The 20703-nt window shown below is 42.5% G+C and overlaps 1 protein-coding gene across 3 annotated transcripts in view; it reads left to right on the forward strand.

Annotated features, from left to right (window-relative positions):
• Positions 1-17887, forward strand: part of CEP112 (centrosomal protein 112) — a 150020-nt gene extending 132133 nt beyond the window's left edge. For 2 of the 3 annotated variants that reach the window (XM_027890379.1, XM_027890381.1), the window contains 4 exons: positions 688-777; positions 14005-14106; positions 16520-16578; positions 17444-17887. In XM_027890379.1, the coding sequence (XP_027746180.1) occupies positions 688-777; positions 14005-14106; positions 16520-16567 (240 nt within the window). In that variant the 3' untranslated portion in view covers positions 16568-16578; positions 17444-17887. The remainder of the gene's footprint in view (positions 1-687; positions 778-14004; positions 14107-16519; positions 16579-17443) is intronic. The other variant, XM_027890380.1, reaches the window with a different exon arrangement.
• Positions 17888-20703: the final 2816 nt, after the last annotated feature.

The raw sequence follows: 20703 nt of genomic DNA on the forward strand, positions 1-20703 counted from the left end.
AAGAACAATAATGACAAAACAAATTTGTCCGTGCATTTTATGGGCTCGGTTTAGAAGTGATTACTTCTGAACTAAATAAAGATTGGATAGTTGTGGTAAAGTGACATGATCATAATATTCCTTTTATTTACTGCCATTTATACTCATTTGTGGATCATATGCTAGACTTGACTGCGGGAGGGGAGCCCCTCATCTCGGCCAGCATCCCATTCCAGTAATATGGAATACATTTTCACTGCAAATTCCAGGCATTGTTTTCCAGAGAGAGGATTATTCTTCTGGCTTAAAGGCAAAATTATTGGTGCACTGCAAAACTGTCCTTAGGTTGAACGAGACGACAGAAAAACTCTGAGACGTTTGCAAGTGCAGATGTTACAATCACTATACTTCTGTTTATCTCCCAATCACTGAAGGTATTTATTACATTTTTAGTATGAATGCTTGTAGATTATGATGAAGTGGAACTATTAAGACATAGCTGCTGTTCACTCACTGGTCCTACCTCTGCAGATCAACTCAGCAAGTGGCCGGAGTGACTCCGTCACATCTCAGCGCTGAGTCCCCCCGGGAGCACCCCCTCCCAGAGCACCATTCTCCCAATCAGCTGGTTGGGTGACGCGACCCGTGAGTTCTCTTGCTTTCCCACGTTTCTCAGGGTGTGTTTTGCATCCCTTGGTGTCGTTGCAGGCCTTGCAGGACGAGCTGGAGAATTACCGCAGCCAGGTGTACGCGGCCGAGAGGAACCTGCAGCGCCACGAGCTGAAGGCCCAGGAGCAGGTACTGGGTGCTGTCCCCTCCCCATCCCCTTCCCTTGGGCAAGGAGCCTCCATGGTTAAAAATAATACCTTCCTTCAAAGCAAAAAAAAAAAAAAAAAAAGCACATATTTCCCTGCAGATTTGTCAGCCGGCTTTCTTCTCTGTTTTGTTGGTAATAAAAGAGAATTAAACTGTCTGAACCCTTCAGGCAAATACTTATCTTCTGCTCTCCAATTGCAAGTTGGTATTTCAGCTATTCTGGCTGCTAAATGATGCATTTATTTTGTGCTGACTATTTTCAACTGACTGTACTGTTTTAACAGAGGTTTCTGAGACTATTCAAACCTGCTGTTTAATGGTTTGTATGAAGAGAATTATAATTGGATGGTATCTGAGCTAAAAATAATCTTTATCCCTGATCTTCTGCATTCATTGTCCTAACATGTTGTCTGTAAACAATTTCATATGATTAATAGTGCTGAAATTTTTCTGGACACTTTCAGTGAAATCAGAGATTTAGTGTGCTTTGAGCAAAATAGCGTATATTGTTTACAGACTAGTTTTGGAACAGAAGGTCAATGATCTGCATTCAAACCAGATTAAATTGAAATATTCAGGCAAGTATACAGGTGATGAATGTCTGAGTCAGGAACTCATAGATTTCTAATACAAATCAGGTTTTGCAGCATTTGAGAACTTTATTTGGTGCTGAGTAAACAGTATCAATAGCTTATATCCTACATAAAGCATTTCTAACTCCATACCTGCAGGAATAATAAGTTGGGATGGTTGTAGAAGACTAATAATCAGTAATTTCATTTATTTTTTCCATGCTTGTTGTTGTCCTACTTGCACATGGGAATCCTCTTTCCCCCTTGGTGTTTACATTCACATATTTCCGGACTGTTGATAATTAACTGTTCCATTCTCTTCCCCCTCTGCCTCCCAAATCCAGATGTTGGGCCAGGTTCATCTTTAGCAGATGAGGAATTTTGCGTAGTGAGTGAGTTGGCCTACAAGCCTTGCATTTTGGCTTCAGAGTCTCCTGGAAAAGGAGGACAATTAGCTCTTTAAGGCAGGGTGTCCTTCCCAGGGAGCAGCACTGGCTGCACAAATGAGGGACATCCTCTTCCAAATCTCTCCATTTTTTATGGGGTTTTTTTTGGTGTTTTCTGACCCATTTTGCGAGAGGATCTAGAAGAATAAATAAAAAAATGACTTGTGAGATACAGAGGTAGAGGGCCTGACATGCAGATCCACAGAGTGGTCCCCTCTTTCTGCCTTCAGGGTTTTCTCTTCCTCAGCATCGGCTCCAAACCAACCCACAGAACTATCCTGTCCACACTAAATTAATGAAGGACTAGCTCAGCCAGTAACATGTTGTTCCCCAGTATGATAGAACAGAAAAGTTATTTAAATTACAGTTTCCTGTCCATCTCTGAGCTTCTCCTGCAAGGTTGTGTTGGCAGAGCTTGGTAACACTCATATCCAAGTTCGTCAGTGGTCTTGGCCCTGCCATCCATCCATTGGGACTTTCTGGAGAACTGGAGCCACTGAGGATGGTTTTGTTTAGGTGGCTTTGGTCTATTTTGCAGGCAAACATTTTGCAAGTTGTCAGTGTGGCTTCTCCACGACCGGTTAATTCATTAGTTCTGCTTATCTCTCCAGAAGAAAAGTGCAAGAGGGACAGCTCTGACATGTTTCCAGGGATTATGTTTGGTCAGGGTGCCTGTAAACATGTTCATCAAGTGTTAACAGTAGTTAACGACTCATCAGCCGATCAGGGAGTTGAAATATTCAAGGCAGTAACTTGTTTTCTGCTTTTACCAAACGCTGCCTGAATCAGAACTGCATAAAACATGGAGGTTTGTGCTGGCACTGTTACAAAAGCCACTTTTCCCGAGCTTTTACATGTCTATAAATAAGGAGGAGAGAGGGTTAAACAGCTTCTGTTTTTCATTAAAAGGAAAAAAAATCTTGTGTTTTGATTCTATAACAACAACAAACAAATGAATGAGACATGAAAAAACATTTTGTTGTGCTTTTAATTAAAAATAAAAAGCTGTTTCTCGTTATGGCTTGTTGGGTGGTATCTTAGTGCTCCATGTTGGCCCTTTTCTCAGTGCAATGTCCTTATAACTCTTCAGTCTCCAAGAGTGACTGACAGAGCTGCAGAGCTTTAACTCTTTGTTACAGTGACCCTCTGGTGATCACACAGACTTAACCTTTCATTATTATAATTATCCAGGGAGACAGAGACAAACTGTCCCATAAATAAAGGGGGGAAAGTGCGTTGGACTCTGTGTAGAGCCGAGTGTGCAGTTGGAGAGGAGCAGCTGTTTTTATGGAGCTTTTCCATTCCCAATCTTCATGTTCCTGGATGAACTTGTGTTTCCTCCTGCTTACTTTTTCTATCCCCTCTCAGTGTGAGTAGGTGCAATCACTTTGTGCTATGCAGTGTTTTCTGGACGATGAGTTCCAATCAATCACATTTTTAGAAGTGCTGGGGACTTGTTTATTTTATTTTTTCCATAAAAGCTTGTCCTGTCTCTGTCCTGGTTTTCCAGGACAATGATGCCTGTGTTCAGTAATGCTGCACTTTGGGATTGGAGTCTCACAGCTGTATCATCTTCCCCCACATCAAAGTGTTGGATGTTTCCTTCAAAATTTAGATGTCCACCTTCCCGAGACATATAATGGTATTCATGGAAAGTGGCAAACTGGCAGCAAATGAAGTGTAACTCACATTTTTTTATATATATATATATTTTTTTTTTTTAAATAGATATATTCCCAAGACAGTTAAAACAGTCTGGGAAGGTTTCTAGGAAATTTGGGTGTGTCCAAACCATTTCCTTTAAAAGCAGCACGGAAGTTTCTTATATCTCAGTCCTACATAACTCTGGATATCAGCTTCCTGTCAAGTGATCCCATTTAGGTTGTGTTCCTTATCGTGTCCCCTTGGAGGGAGTGTATCCCTTGGTTGTCCCTGATGCATGTCTGGATCTAATGCTGACAGGAATATCTTTCATCCTACTCAAAATGTTTCCCTTGAGTCACGTGGCTTTGTGCATTTGTCAGTCAGAGCTAAAAAAAATCTCAATTGTTCATACAGGAGACTTTCCATACTGTGAGTGAGTAATTAGAAATGACACACATCACTGAGAGCTTAAGCATGTCCTTAATGAATTCAGGAGTTTGGGCATATGCAACAAATTTTGCTGAATTGGGGCCTGTATAAAAATTCATGGTAGTGTTCTTTTTTGCTTTACCACCTAGATTTCTTTTACATTCCTAATTTAACTTCAGATTCCCTTTTTATTAAGGGTAATCACCCCAACTCAGTTTACTGAAAAGCTGCAAGAATTTCTCTTTTGAGAAATACAAGCAAGAATTTTCTAAGAAAAAAAAAAACCTATTCTTTCATTCCTTGTTCTAATGTGTTAGCTATTGGGGTGGATTGAGTATGATGGGAATTTGGGGATAGTAGAGGGGGAAAAAGTTCCTTGTGTTTGCAAAAAACTAAAGTAGCAACATTATAGATACTCCAACCATACTCCTTCGAGCAGTCAACTCATAAATAATCTTAAGGGAGAGAGATTCTCTGAGACAGAAAATCAATTATTATCAATTCATTAATATTGCTGAGGAAATGAAGGAGAATAGCAATGGAGGTTTCCAGCCCTTTAATTTCTTTTTCCTCAAATAGATTATAAAAAAGGGAGAAAGGAGTTATCTGAATGAGGATGTTGTAGAAGTATTTGGCATAAAATGGAACAGCTTAGTTTAAGTGGATTTCACTCATGTTCAAATGAAAACAGGAGTGATAATTGTAAAAGAGCCATGATTCAAAAGCATTCAGCCAGTGTTCATTTTTAATGTTTATTATCCTGACTTGCTCGATTTTTCATGACTGCTGGATATTTACCACACTCAGCCCAACTTACTGTTTCCATGCCAACTAAATATATTTGTTCTCAGATGAATGCTGTGATGCATCCTTCTGAAATTTTAGTTGCTGTATAGCACGGAGAACTTCTAAGGTTTGCCACACCTTCTCCTTGCTGGGAATTGAGCTGCTTGCCAGAGGATATGTGGAGCTGTGAGTAAGGAATCAGTGAGACACAGATGAGTAACATACACCGATGTCCACGGTGTGAGCCCCAAGTAGTTCTTGATCTGATGGCTGGAAGACTTGAGTACTATTATCCCGTTAGTTTAGGGCTTTTGGTCCATATTTCTTTTCAGAAATATTACCAAGTGGAAGGTGTCCCTGCCCGTGGCAGCAGGATTGGAATGAGATGATCTTTAAGGTCACTTCCAACCCCAAACATCCTGTAATTCTACGGTTTTTAAAGGTATCAAAATGTTTTAAATCGTATCGGATGACAATCTGGGGCCCCTGCCTGGAAATCCCAGACTTTCTCAAGGTGTTGTCTTTCTCAGGATGTGTTACAGTCACCCAAAACCAGGCAAATAAGCTCTAGGTTATGTATTTAAAAGTCCAGGTTGGCTTTGTGTCCAGCTGCAGGTGAGGAGGACGGAGGCAGCCTTTGTTTCACACCGAGCCGAGGAGCACTTTGGAAACTGAGAACCAAGAAGTCACGGACTGGAGGTGGAGGTGGTGAAGAAATTCTGCTCTATGCTCTTCTTGCTTCAACCCACATCACTGAAACGCTTCCAGATCCTCTCCCCCAGAGACCCATTCCTGCTCCCACAGAAGTGGGAAGCTCGGTGTGGGTGTGAGTGATGGTAAGCACGGCAGTGATTTACGGGGAGCAGCCCTCGCGCTGCCCCCAGGGCTCAGCAGCCTCTGAGGCCCTGGGGAAGAGAGTGGAACCTGAAAGAAGTTTCCACTGTGACTTTCAAGGACAGCAGCACCAAATATTGTCACACTGAAGGAGTTCCTGCAGTTTCTGTGTGCGAGAAGCACGGATCAGAGAGGATGGGCTTGAAGAGTGTTTGTTTTCCTGCAGTTCTGGGAGGCTGAGGAGGGACCTTCTGTCATCTCCTCCATCCATTGCTCTGCTGATACCCTCAGCACTGGGGTGTTTCAGCTGTTTTCTTCCCATAAGACATTTCACATCTTGTGAAAAATGCAGGAGCCGACAGGCAGAGGGATGTAGCTCCGCACAGGCTGGCACCTGAAAATTGGGTGGTTCCACATCTGCACAAGAGAAGATGCCTTTTCTAACTACTTCTGGTGGATAGATTTCAAACTTAAAATATTTCCATGGAAAAGAAGATGCTGGAGAGCCACAGAGGAACAGTGAAGAAGGTGATGTGACTGTGAGCTCATTGCTCAGGCTGTTTGGTGCACACAGACCACAGCATCCAGTTCTGAGGGTGTTCTTAGTCTCTGTTCAGCCTTCCCAACAGAGGCCTTCCCACTTGGCCTATCCCCTATTCCAGGGACAGGACATTATGGATTAAGGTACAATAAAATGACCACAGACATTATTTGGAGCCCAGTCCTACCACTTTTTACATTGATTCGTGTCCACCAAATACACAATCCCATTGATATATTAATTAATCACTTTGATGCAAAAGTGGCCCCCAGTTTTTAATTGAGACTGGGATTGTTAGAATAAATCATGGTTTTGCACTTGACACATTTTATATTTTGTCTAGCATTTTCTTTAATGGCTGCCCATGAAAGGAAAGAGAATTAAAATGAATATATGTTTCTGTATAGCAAGAAGTTTCATATTAGCAGAAGGAGATAGAAGCTGAGTTTCAAGCACAGAAAAACAGCTTTGCAGGTGGGATTTGAAAGGAGCTGGAAATCAGTGGAGTTGAAAGTTCCCAGGAGCTCCATATGGCAGGAGCTGCGGGAGAGAAGGCTCTCACCAACTGTGCAACTGTCAAAGGGAAAAGAGCGGATGATGATGATGATGATGATGATGATGTACGTGTGGAAGTCAGTGATCAAATGTTAGCTTTGGTAATCAGACACAACTGGAAAATACACAAATATACACCTACTTTATAGAAGAGAATGAATTACTGGAATGAGGTGGCCAGCTGGAGAAAGACAGCAAACAGAATGTACGGAACAACGAGTTAAAAGGAAAAGGAGGATTGTTACCAAAAGAGAATAGAAACATATGCCAGTGTGCAGGAATTAGAGAGCATTTTAAAATGTCAGTTTTCTTGCTCTTCATCTTAAATAATAGTGAATGAGGAAAAGATCTTTCTTTTAAGAGAGCAGCACCTCATTTTGGAGTGTCTGTGGTTTGCTGGCATATTGTCAATTAAGGGAATGTTGTTCTTTCAGAAGAGGTTAAAGTAGGACTACAAAGGACAGAGAGGCTGCTACTTAAAGCAGGGAATCCAAAAAAAAAAAAAAAAAAAAGAGAAATGGGAATGGATGGAGGAGCCAGCAGATGACAGAAGAGCAGAGCACAGACACCTCATCTCCAGGGTGGGCTCCCAGCGGTGCCAGTTCAATCAGTGAACTGCCCCACTCTCTTTTTCTAAGTGATGAGGGGCCTGGATGGAGCAGAAAAAGATGGGAAGAGACCAACTTTATGCTGATCTTTACCTTCATTTAAATTCTGCAGTACTATTTTGTTGTCAGTTTGATCACCCCCAAGTGCCACCCCGTTAGAAATCCGCTGGGTGTCTCCTGCCCTGCCCGAAGCTGGGCAGGCCCTTCCCGACCCTTTGCAAACCTGGCAGCTGGTTTTCCAGTTGGGACGCTGATTGGATTTTTTTTTATTCTTGGAAATGGTGATGGTGAAAGGAGCTTCTGATGATTATCTACAAAGATTCGCTTGTTCACGCAGTGGGTGTGAAAATCTCGAGCCTGATCCTGCTGCCGCTGAGCTCTGGGAGCTCTCGCTGGTGTTGGTCAGCACTCAGCACCTCCTGTGCCAGACACTGGAACCTTCCCACCCAGGATGGGAGGGATTCTCTGGAAGGTAACACGTGCTGGAATGGAAAACTGAAATGCGTAAATGTGTTCCAGCGGTGGTGTCAGAGTTGCTTTATTTCAGGCTTAATTATCCTGATAGTGCGTTAGGAATCGACTGAGGGAGAAATTAACCCCATGTGTTGGACTGGATGATCCCTGTGGGTCGCTTCCAGCTCGGAATATTCTGTGATTCTGTGTTTTCAGCTTTGGCCCAGCAGCACTGGGGAGCAGCTGGGCTGCTTTGGGTTTGGTTACTGCCAGTCAGGGGGTGTTCAGTGGGGTGTCCCCCCCGTCACCATCACCCCACGGAGGGAACAACCCTCCTGCTGCAACACCAACCTCTTGGGCCTATAAATGAACAGCACTGACAAGAGCTGAGGGAAATAATGCTCAGGGAACAAAGATGGCATCGGCAATGAGTCATCTGGAAGGAGAAGAAAATAAGCCCGGGATCCTCCAAATCCCAGCTGGAACAATAGCAGAGCCCTGGAGAGGGGGAGGTTGAGAGAACAGCGTGAATTTTTTAGCCACAACATTCCTGGTTGTTCGATGGTGTTGACAGTGAAAGCTTTTATTCCTCTCCAACTTGCCTAATCCCAAGAATCCTGTTCTTGTCATATGCAGCCCACTGGTGGTTTTTTTTTGGGTGGTTTTTTTTTTTTTCAAGAAGCTTTGCCTGCCTTCCCTTCCTTTGCAGCTATGAATTATATGGACTCAGATTGCTTAACTACAAACAGAGGATTTTCCAGGTGGGAGATCTTGGTTAAGAAAAGAAAGATATCGAAATACAATCCACAGAAGTAACGAGGCCACTTGGATGCAGGTTTGGGGGAAAGAAAAAAAAAAAGAAAAAGGACTTGGAGCTCGGAGCTCGGCAGGGCTGGAGGTCCCCTGGGTTAGTAAAACAACAAGGCAAAAATGTTCTGGAGGCTCAGATGCTTTACTAGCTCAAGACAGACAAACAAAGAGGATGTCTATGCCACCAATTTATGTTTTATTGAAACTGTCAGGACAGGGGAGGTGCTCCAGCAGTATTTCCTCAGCGGAGAACAACATGGTGTTCCACTTGACAAAATGACTTTGCTCAGCTGATCTTGCTCGGTTACTGTTTTCAGCTGAGCCAAACTCGTGGGATTTATGGCGTTCATTACTTTGCTTAAGAACTTGAGAACATTTGTATCAAATTGCATTCTTGTTTCTCCAAATCTGGAGGAGCCATATTTCAGCGTCCTTTGCACAGTAAGAGCCGAAGTTCCCACTGCCTGGAAGGAGGGAGGATGTGGCCTGAGAAGCAGCAGATCCTCGTGTTGGATTATTTTCTGAAAAGACAAATGTTCAGGCCTTGATCTTCACTGAACCAGTTGATACATCATTGAATCCCTCATTAGGAAGAATTGTTTTCAGAAGATTTCAAGCTCCAGTTAAGTTTTCTCTTACAGCAGAATCCGGAGAAATCTGAAATTTTAAGGAAATTGCCCATTTTGGCTGGTTTGGTTCCTGGGTTTTAGACATTGCCCAGAGTGTCCCAGGCTGGCTGAGGGAGGAAGGGGCACATCTGGACCCACAGAGGTTTTGGGGGAGTGGAGCTGTGCTCATTTAGACTTCAGGAGTGCTGAAAAGCAAAGGAGGAGTCCCTGCAATTAGGGAGGACAAAAACGAGCAGTGATTAATCATTCTTTGCATTTTTGTTTTGGGATTTTTTTTGTTGTTTTTGTTTTTTTGGTGCTGTTGTTGATTAGGGTTGGGTTGTTTGTTTTTTTTTTTTTTTAACTGGGATGGCATTGTAGTGATTTGTCCTTCGCTTGCCCTTTTCAAAGTGCTCTCAGAAGATTCCTTCAGCAGTGTTCACAGCACCTGAATGAAGCTGATCTATATTATTATTATCATTACCTTCATTTAGAAGGAGGAGACTTTATTCTGAGATTAAATGATTTGCCTAAGGCTGAAGGGGTTATTTTTTACCTTTGTGGTACCCCAACCTGTTTTCAGATTTATTACAGCAGATCTTTCATGTCTTCATTCGTGTGTGTTGCAGAACAGATGCATAACCTTTTTAAGGAGTTTTCTCTTTTAAACAGCATTATAACATGCAATTGTTTAAACAATGCAGGAAGGGACTTGAGAGAGACAGGAAATTACTTTTCTCATCTTACTCACCCTGAAACATGGAGAAAATTTGATAACAATTAAATGATCCTAATTATGCCTTTTGGTCACTATCCTAGTATTTCCTGGCACATGTGGAATTATTACCCTTCATAAATATTACAAACAGGCAGAAATCAAGATAACTAAAAAACCCACAACACCCTAGTTAAGTGAACTGCCTTTTGATTCTTATCTGACATAAACACAATGTGTTCATGCCCTTCAAGACAAGATTTATTTTTTTTAAAGGAACTTGAACAACTCTTCTGTGTTCCCTTCATTTGCTTTGGCAGTGTTTGCTTCAGAGTTTCTTTTGCAGTTTCCTTATGCTCCTCTGGTTCAGATAAAGTAATTTACAGCTGGGAAATCTGGAGAAGATTCCATTTGTTTGGGGCTTTTGAATTTTTTAATTTTTTTTTTTTTTTTAAATGAGACAGATATTTTGCAGCAGGGCCAGTGTGTTCTGGGTGATGAACTCAGCATCACAGACCTCTTGGATGTAAGGAGGGAAGATCTGGCTGTTGGGAACCTCAGTGGGATCTGGTGCAGAGCATGGGAGAGACCCAGAACATCCTCTGCCTTGCAGGCTGTTTTCAGCACATGGGCTAAAATGCAGCTGGTCATCTTGAAGATGCTGCGTTTCTCCTGGTGGTGCTTAAGTCGTTTGTTTCAAAAAGGAAGGAAGGTGTCAGTGGGGCTTGTTCCTCATCGGTGCTCCCGCCTGCTTCTCACCCAGCCCCACAAAAATCCCTCTGAGGCTTTCAGAGACGATGAGCGGCTGCCAAACTAAACTGTGCCACCTAAAGAGCTCCTAAAGTGGTAAAATTAAAACTCATCTTGCACTAGTGCCCAAGGAAGTCCCTGCCACCATCCCTGGAGGGATTTAAGATGTGTGTGGATGTGGTGCCGAGGGGCAGGGTTTGGTGGTGGCCTTGGCAGTGTTGGGTTGATGGTCGGGCTAAAGGCTTTTTCCAGCCTAAACAATTCTGTCATTCTGTTGATAAGCTTTGGGCCAGGCCTGACTGCTTGGTTTGGAAAGGCCAGGTTTGGGTATTTCTCTTCTGGGCATCAAAACCAACTTTTTATGTCTTTGAGAATGGTCAGTGCCCAACTACCTGAACTGGTAGTCTGTGAATTGTCAACTCCCCTGCTTTTGGCATCACTTTGTATAACCGTGGGACTATTTGTCTCTTCTTTTTTTCCTATTTTATCATGTGACTGAGCCCACATGAGCTACTTGTGGCAGCTTCAGCTTTCCCTTTTTCCTGCCGACACCAAAGATGATTGATGGCAAAACTCTAAACCTCATATGTTAGCCACCAACCTGAATAAACAAAGGCCAGTGTGGCAGCTTAATATTAAAAGCTATAAAACCTTCCTGGGGGTTCATGGATTAAATCAATTCACCAAAATGAATTTAAAAAAAAAAAAAAAGAAAAAGAAAAAAGAAGCTTTCTCAGGGCTGAAGAAAAATGAGCACAACAGTAAATGAAATAGAGCCATCCTCATCCAGCAGACTGAAGCCCTCCTGAGGGCTGAAGAATTGCAATTTTAAACATCCCTCAAGAGTGCAAGAGGAGACAGAGTATTTGTGGATCCTAGGGAGGCAGCTTGAGGCTATAAAAAAACAAAAAAAGCCTTTAAGGCAAAAAAAAAAAAAAAAAAATCCCTGCAGACATAGCTTTCATTGGTCAAAAATAAGTGCTAAAAAATAAAAACCTTCCACCATTAAAATGAGCATCCATCAGCCCCCTTGGAGTTATAAGAAGTGATTTAGACTTTTGCCATGCACTGTTTTAATCTCTTGGGTCAATAAACCCTGATAGCAACTTTAGCCAACAATACCAGCAGGTTGTTCACCATAACATGGCAGGAAACAGCTGGGAACTTATTTCCATCTTGTTGTGATGCAATTACCAGTGAGCACAGCTAAAACTGCCACATCTTGTCTTCTCAGACAAATTGGGGTTGTATCCAAAGGGACAGGTTTCACTGCAAATAAAAAACAAAAAAAAAAAAGTGTCTTCTCTCTGAACCAGAGTAAGGAATGAGCCTGAGCTGTGCTGCACCTACCAGGGCTTGCTTCTCATTTTCTTTCTCCACTTTCAGCTGACTCCATAATACATCTCTGTGTTTTCTTCCTGGCTTTCCAAGAAACACCTTTGTCAGAAGGGAATGATCCCTTGCTGCTTTGCAGAGTTAATAGCAAACCTTACCAGCATTGTGAAAGCACGTGTTAAAAGGACAATTACAGATTAAACTTATTAAAAGCAGTGACCTGGTTTCAAGAAAACTGTTGCACAATTAGAACATTCTTATTTCCCTCACAGGGCTGTATTAAAATTTCTGTTGCATCTGCATATTGGCCAGGTGATCATGTAGGTCCTCTTGCCCATGAAATAGATCTTTATTGTTCCAAATTTAGGGAATAAAAGCATTTTGCTGCTCAGGCTGCCTGTTTCTGGTCTTGTCTCACCAAGAATAAATGGAACACGTTGAATCAACTGAAATATATGTTTCTGCTCTATCAAGGTCCCCACCCAAACGGGCTGTTGGCTCAGAAAATATTTATCCTGGCAGAGCACCTCGGCATTACTTTGGAAGCCTTGATAGAAATAGTAGCATAAATTTATTGGTGTAGCTTTCAAAAGCATAAATTTTGATCGCTGGCTTATGAACAAGCAGAGTTCAAACAAGGTTCCCTGTCTCACCTCTTTTTTTTTTTTTTTTTTATATTTCCCCCCCCTTCCCTTGGATTTGCATAGTGGCATCACTTCCTCCCAGTTCCCAAGGAAAGCCTCTAATTGCCCATTTGCATAAAGGTTTGGCCATTTCTCTGCTCGTGGAGGGGGGATGACTCAGGGGAGAATTTTCCTAACGTTTCATCAGGATTGTTTTTATCCCTTTTGTATTGATGATTGCACAGTGCATAATGCAGATTTTGGCACGAGGGGGTGGCTGGGGGTGAACTCTGAGTTGGGTTCTCACGTGTGGGAGCGTGTGCTGCTCCTTCCAGGCTGGAGCTTGGCTTTGGAATTCCTGCCTTCTCCAGCTTTAAGGCTGGCTGAGGTTTTGGGTTGTGGTTGCAATGGTAGATTTTGGCGATTTGGGAGCTAAAAGTTAGTCCCAAATGGCGTGGGTGTGTAAACTATTGGGGGAAAAGAGGAAAAAAAAAAAAAGGTTCAGTTTGAAAGTTTAGAGGTGTTTTATGAGTTAATCTGATATTGAGTCCCTTTGATCCTTTATTTACATATTCAGCTGCTAATCCAGAGAAACACCTAAGTCCTTGCTTAATTTGAATTAAGCAGTTAATCCTATTGGGAGTTAAGTACAGATGTGAGGCCCTGATCCAGCCCAGGACTAACAGAGGGTGTGAGAGTGTCCTGTGTGATGGACTGACCTGAGCCAGGCTCTCTGGACTCATCCTGGGTCAAGACTCAGCAAAATCCAACCTCACTGGAGGGACACAAAGCAGAACCCTTCCAGCTGATCTCTCTTCACGTGACACTGTTTACTCAGCATCTCTTGAACTAAAATGTCCTCCTGTTCACACCTCCTCGTTTTGGGGTGAACATCTGGCCTTGTAACAGGTCTAAGATGCTCAAACCTGTTTGTTGAAAGTCCCAGGGCCACCATGAAGTGCAAGGAAAAATAGTTGTATGGTGACTTTTAAAAAAAAACAAATAAATAAATCCTTAAAGGCCCCTGGAAGTTGAGAAGTTTCGTAAAATATTGCTAGGAAACAGGAATTCACCTTGTCTAAGGGAGCAAGGGACAAACATCTCTCCAGTGGCCTGGTTTGGATACCAAAGACAAAAAGAAAACTTCTATCAGTTTGCAAATTGTATGTCTCTATAAATGCTTAATTAAAATGGATTTAAGAATAATTGTTGCTTCTTCAGGCCATGTCCCAAGTAATGCCTTCCTGTTTCTTTTTCATTATTTTTTTCCTCTCTGTATATTTTTATTCTTACGTTTTCTTTTTCCTTTCTTTGTCTATTTTACCTCTTTTGCTCCTTAGGGGTCTTGGCTGTTCTTTCTTCTCTCTCCTTCCTCTCCCTTGATAGCACAGTTCTGTGTTTACTTGGACTCCTTTTTAGGCAAAAGAAGCAAAAAAAAAGTTACTTTCCAGCATCTAAGAGTAGCCACTTAGATATAATTTTATTTTTGTTCTCTTACAGTTGATTAATGTACGAGAAGAATATGAAAAAATCCTTAAAGGGCTGATGCCAGCAGCCTCAAAAAAGGAACTTGAAGACACCATTTTATCTTTAAAATCTCAGGTAAATTCTTATTATTGTCCTGCAACTTTCTGGACTGGATAAAAGCCATCTGTTCTAGACAGGAAATTATGACCATGTAAAATCTGGCCAAAAATACTGAGTGAGTCTCCAAACCAAAACATGGCAGCACTCACATGGTTCTCACTCAGTCATTTTTCAGAAGGCTTTTCTCCTCCAGTTTCCTCACCTTGAGGGCTACCATCTTATATCTTATCCCAGATTTTTACCAGGAAAAATTGTGTGATGTTCAGTATTAGGGGTTTATATCTCAACCTTTCAAATATAGCACACAGTTAACTTTCATCCTCCTTACCCTGCTTCTCCTGCAGGAATCACTTAAGTGTTGCCTATAAAGGGTGCAGAAGAGGATTAGAAAAAATTTTATTTTCTCTGCAGCCTCTATAATAAAGAAAATTGTATTTCTTATAAGATATTAGCCCAAATGTTCACTGTGGTATTTCTGCATTTTCCTCTCTAAAGAGGCTCTAATAGACATCTGTAATGTTTTGTCTTTAATATTGCAAACCACAAGCTCTTCTAGAGTAATGCAGAATCAATGTGATTTATATGCAATCGACCATTAAATTGGCTAATAGGAATATCCAAATGTCACTGGAAATAGGGAACAGCTGATTAATCGGGTGTGTTTCTTGCACATGGTTCCCACAGAAGTTATTTGGTGCTTTTTTCTGCTCAGTGTGCTGGGAGCTGGAGGAAAACAAAATGTCATCATTGCCTGAGCTCACATGGAGAAGGATAAATAGCAATAAAGAAGGGTGGTCATAGCTGGGGGATAATGGGAATCCAAGGAAAACACTGTCAGTGCTCACATATGGCCGGTGCAGGACTGTGCATGTCAGTGTGTTGGGAAGGAGCAGGAGCTGGGATCTGTCCTGGCTGAAGGGAAGGACTGGGAGAAAGGCAGAGCAGAGCTGGTGACTCAGAGCTGCCAGGAGCTGTGGGAAGAGCAGAAGCCCTGAGGACACACAGTACAAGTTTGGGCTGGACACCAGCACACGCCTTATACCAATTTTCAGGACCATTCAAGAAATCGTTGATCTATAAACTCTCCATTTGCTTTTCCTATGCAATCTCTCCTTGTGGAGATCTTTGGTAATTTAATGTATTAGGGAGTTTTCCTCCCCTTTGTTTTTTTTCTCTTTGCAATGCATAAGGGTTATTCCACAGCATTTTTTGCTCTGCATGAGACACTTGCCCTGGCAAAGGCCACCTGCAATGGAAGTAGGAAATTTTCATAGTGGAAACTCACATTTATCTGTGCAAGTGGCGACACAACTTCAACACTTTGGTTGTAAACACTCTGCTTCCCCCTCAAGGGATCCCTGCTGGAAGTGATGCTCTCTCTCATTTAAATAAGCTGTGGGAAATAAAGAGTTAAGGGTCTAGTGGGCCAAATCTATTTCCAGTTGATAGTAAAAAGCTATTTTTAAAGACTCTTAAAAAAAGACTATTAGCACTGCCTGGTAGGAAGCACTACTCAGAGCTAATGCAAGAATACCACACCTTTTAATGAGTTTAAAAAAAAAAAAATTAAAAAAAAAAAATAGGTAGAATCCGATATCCACCTGCAGGGCTCCTGTCAGAGCAGCAACAGCATTTCAAAGGAGGTAAAAGCAACTCCACACATTAAAACCTGGGTGCTCTCCCAGAAATTCCTGGCTGCTGGCTGTGTTTGCTGTCGTCGCAGACCACTCGGGGAGCTGGGCCCTCTCTGAAGCACAGGTGTCCTGCTCTTTGAAAATTGCTGAAATTCCTCTTTGAAAAACATCAGACAAGAAGGGCAGTGGAATCTCTGCACCTGTCAGGATTATTTATTGTTGGAGGAGGATGAAGAGGATAGGCTGGGTAAAGAGCACCGAGCAAGGGATAAAAATAAACAGGGAGAGGGGGGGAAAAAAGAAAATACTCGAGGCTTGGGTGAAGTTTTCTGCAAATGTTGCTAAATATAAAGGAGGCTGCCTGATTGTCTGCTCTTGGGGGGATGTCCAGCAGTGGATGCAGTGCATTAATCAACATCCATTTTCCCACACTTGGAGAACAGGTGAGTACCTTCATCACAAGAGCAAAAGGGCAGGGATCAGAGAACTGGAATCACGTGGGAGCTGAGAGGAGAACTGGAGCTCCCAAGCCCTTGCATAACCCATATGGTAACACCAGCTGGGTTTAACAACTGGTTTGACTCTGTTCCTAAAGGAGTGGAGAATGGGCAGCTGGAGCAGCACCAGGGAAGCCCTGAGAACAGTCTTCTATCAAGTATTAGTTCTCTTATGCAGCTACTGGATTTTATTTAGGCAGGAGAGGACCAGAAAAAAACCCCACATTTTATGGAAGGAGAGCAAATATATTCTCTGGAGTTTTGTGTCATATTTTCATGTGGGAATGTATTTTACAGGTAAGTTTTCTGCAGAAAAGAATCCTCCAGGAAGACCCGAACGCCTGACCCACCAAAAAGTATGGGATTATCTTTGATCCATTTGCACCATTTCACACCTGTGGATCCCACTTCTTGAAGTTTCCACGGCTTAATTAAAACACTCCAACAGGGTTGCAGTTTCAAGAGATCCTTATTTTCAGTAAACAAGCATCTGAGCAATTTTTTTTTTTTTTCCAAGTGCTTAGTCAGGACTATTAGAGCAAGATTAGAGAACTTGCAGGTGCACTGCAAGTCTGGGCTTTGCCTCCACGTTGGGGATGAGGCAGTGGCTCAGAGCACAGCTGCAGCTCTGCGGTGATGCCACCCCCTTTCAAGATAGAAAACAATGATGCAATGCATAATATTGCAGATCACATCTTCAAAGTGCCGGATCTCCACGAGCCCGAGCTTTTTTTTTTTTTCCCCCGACGTTTACACCCTCCAATATAAATTATGGCAAGGGCTGCAGCCATAAAAAGCCTTGCTGTGCCTTTAGAGTGAGTGATTCACGTGGAGAGGTGAGTACAAGGAAACTTCCTAGGAAAGCCACTCCATCTTTATTGTATTTGTAGGCTTTGATGATATTTCATATCTCACACGAGGGTTTTCTTGTAAAAATACCGTGAACATTTGTAAGCTCTTTAAACAACTGTGGAAATGTTGGAAGTGTGAAAGTCGTCTGAAAATATTAATCCTAAACTATTTGTTACCAGGAGTGAGCTAAAGCTAGTTGGAAACCGAAAATGTCATAGATCCTTGGTAGTAAAGCCCATTATAGGTAACTTTGTTAGATAAATATAAAGATCCAGGCCCGCTGTCCACAGGAACCAACCCTGCTTTCAGCCTGTTGTGATTTTAGATTAAAAATAATAAGATATAACTAACAAGAATCTCTTCCTTTTCAGGTGTCTGCTGAAACGGTGGAATCTCTTTGATTGCCAAATGGACTGCTTTGAATAGGTTTGAAGATTTGGCTCTTGTAAATTAAAATGCAAAGATTACTGGCTCTTTTGTTAGCACAGAAATTTTCATGAAGTTCATGAAAACATATTCATTGCTCGTGCCAGCATGGTTTTTGTTGTATCTTCCTTCCATTATTTTTTTATCATTATTTTATTACAGACTTATGCTTTTGATATGTTTGACTCCATGCTGAGCTCGCTTACTGAGCAAGTAGACTTTGCTCTACTAATATTTTTGTTATTACTTCCCAATACCATTCTTTTCACTCCTAAACATGAAGAAAAATCCCATTTTCTATTATTGCCGTCCAAGATATTTTAACATATTTTGACATTGTTCTGTGTCCGTGTGTTTACATAAGATTAAAATATTATTATTTTGTTATATTTTGTTTTGACATTATTGTCCTGTTCGGGCATCTCACTCACTCACCTCAGTAGCCACGGCAGTTGTGTATGGCTTTGTTAACTGGGAATTATGTGCTGTGTTTCAAGGGATAATCTTGGCACGAGGAGGAAAACACCACGATGACAAGGCAGGCCCTGCTGCCAGTTCTGTCTTGTTGTTGGGGTTGTGTGCGCTGGGCACGGGAAGGTCCTTCCTCGGTGATAACGTGGGCACTGTTGGAAAAGAGCTGGCCTTGACTCCGTGTGGGCACGTGCCAGCTCTCCAGGGTGATCCTGGGAAGTCTGAGTAGATTCCAGAGGGTTTGCTGGGATGAGGTTTGATGAGATATGGAAAGCTGAAGGACCCTGACAGTCCTCATAGCTGGGCTCTGCCTCCCAGCCACGGACCAGCATCCTTATCTCCTGGCCATCCCTGAGCCAGAGTGTACGTTAGTCCATGTGGAATGTGTAAATTCAGACATGCCCAGCACAGGAAGAGGTTTTTTTATTTCCTGGGCACCGTCCTGCCGCCAGCATTTGGATCAAGGCTCAGTGTTGGCCTGAGTGCTTGAGGTGGGGCCAGGAATTCCTGTCTCTGGCAGCAGTGGTGAGACCCTCTGTCTCCTCCCTTGTCCCAGTGTCTCCAGCGCTCCCAGTCCGTGGTCCAGGCAGGATTTGGAGGGTCCTGCTCCATGTGGTGTCCTGCCAAGGAGGCCCAGCTCACCAGCTGGGCTCTTATCTCCTCCTGGCACTGAGATCAGTGAGGACAGGCTTTGGCAGGCTGGCTCCATCCACCCCAGCTCCTGGCAGTGCCAGGGCTCTCGGTGCCAAACCCAGGCTCCAACTTCTGGGTGCTTTGCTGGTTGTCAGCCCAGCCCGGGGCCTGGGCAGGTTTTCCAGCTTCCTTGAGTCAACAAGTGATTCTTCTAATTACAGATAAGGGGTTGTCAGGGCTCCTCTGATAAGGGAGGAGGTGCTGTGGCAGGTGCCACAAATCCTTGCCTGGGGAAATGGGGAGATCTGGGAGGTGGAATTTGTTGGGATGTGTTTAGTTAATTGTGGGCAGTAAAAGGTTTTTACCTCTCCTGGATTTCCTTCTTTCTGATGGAATTGGGTTGCTGATGTCATTGATGATCATAAAGGAGTTTGGGGAAAGTAGATGTTGGTCAATCAGGGAGTTTTAAAACTCTGAAAAGCTCTGTCCAACATCAGTTACAGCTTGAGGACCACTCTGAAGGTGCTCATGAACCTTGTAAGAACTTAAATATAAGGTTGGCTGGAGTTCTCTTGTAATTGTTGTTAACATTGCTCTGGTCATTTTGGTAACAGGAGTTAAAGGCCAAACTGAGGGATTTGAAAGGTTTCCATACCTGTTCCTTGCTCTCTGCATCTCTTTTTCCCCACTCAGTAAAGAATTGCCAGGGTTTGGCTTCATTGTCCCTAAAACAGCCTGGCAAAACCAGCTGGAGTGTGGTTGCAACTTCTTTTGTACTTTTCATTTATTTATCCCACCAGTTTCGCCCTGTGAGAGAAGATTGTTTCATTCTCTGTAAAGGAAAAGGCATCATAACATTTTCCACCAGTACCAAGGGAGGTGACCCTTATCAAGGTGACACTTTATTTCGATGCCACTCACAGTTCTCGTGTTACACGTAACAAAAATGCTCCTTTTTGGTACAGCTGGAAGGAAAGGGATACAACTCCCTCCTTCTCCCAGCCCTCTGCTTGCAGCTACAACAGAGCTTTAATTGTGCTGGGGACAGCAGATACTCCTGGTACTTGCCCAAATCTCCCCCTGGCCGGGGTGGTTTCGAGCTCAGAAATGATTTTGCTGCACAGAAAACAGTTTTGTTGTGACTAGAAGGAAATATTTGGGATCAGTAGAATATATTTCAGTGTTTTATTGCATTTTCTGACAAACATGCGCAGCTTTGATTCCGATGCTGAGTGGACTTGAGAGAGGGGGTGTGTGGGATCTGATTTCTTCTTTTAATTCTCTTAATGCCCTGCAAGTCCTCCCCAAATGACAAAATGGACTGGAGGCACCGCACAACTAAATTATTCTTGGTCCTGTTTGGAGGGTACAAAGGAAAAGTAAGGCGTCAGATATTGTATGAAAAAGTTTCAGAACACAAGGTCATTTTAATTCAGGCTTTTTTTTTTTTTTTTTTTTCCAAGGAACTATCTTTTCCAAGCTTTGATATTTTGTTCAAAAAGGTCATTTCTTTTAAGCCTTTGCCATTAAAGAAGACTTGTTCTTTAAAGTGCACTATCAAAGTGTGCAGAAATTGCAAGTTACTGAAACTAAAATGCATGATTTTAAGGCTGCCTACTAAAGCCCTCTTAAAATTAGATGTGCTCTGGTACTGGCGGCTTCTTTGATAAAGCCAAGGGGGAGATACACAGTTGGTCAATTCAAAGTGGAAAAAAAAAAAAAAAAGATGATAATTAAATAAAACTTTTCCTCCCTAAATTAGAAAAAAAAAAATTCTGAAAAAGCACTGAGTGAGTATTTGATCCCACAAAAGTCTTGTGTGAGAGCAAGAGGGAGTGTGCTGGGTTTGGGAGCAGTTTGCAGCATTTTCACACAGCAACTGTGCAGCTCTGTTGTGTTATCTGGCATTTGTCATAATGTAAACAAGGCAAACCCCTGGATAAAATAGCACTTATTTACCGTTTGCTGCCACAGGTTGGTCTCTCCTTCACTGACAGTAAAACTGAAGTCCTTGTATCGTGCCCTTGCTCTGCTGTCCCTCATCCCAATCTCTGCTCATCCCTCTATCCCATGGACCTGACCATTGGCTACAGGCCATG

The sequence above is a fragment of the Empidonax traillii genome, unplaced genomic scaffold (genome assembly GCF_003031625.1).
Source record: "Empidonax traillii isolate 1590-97213 ecotype Southwest subspecies unplaced genomic scaffold, ASM303162v1 scaffold286:size1162393, whole genome shotgun sequence".
In the NCBI taxonomy this organism is placed as follows: domain Eukaryota; kingdom Metazoa; phylum Chordata; class Aves; order Passeriformes; family Tyrannidae; genus Empidonax; species Empidonax traillii.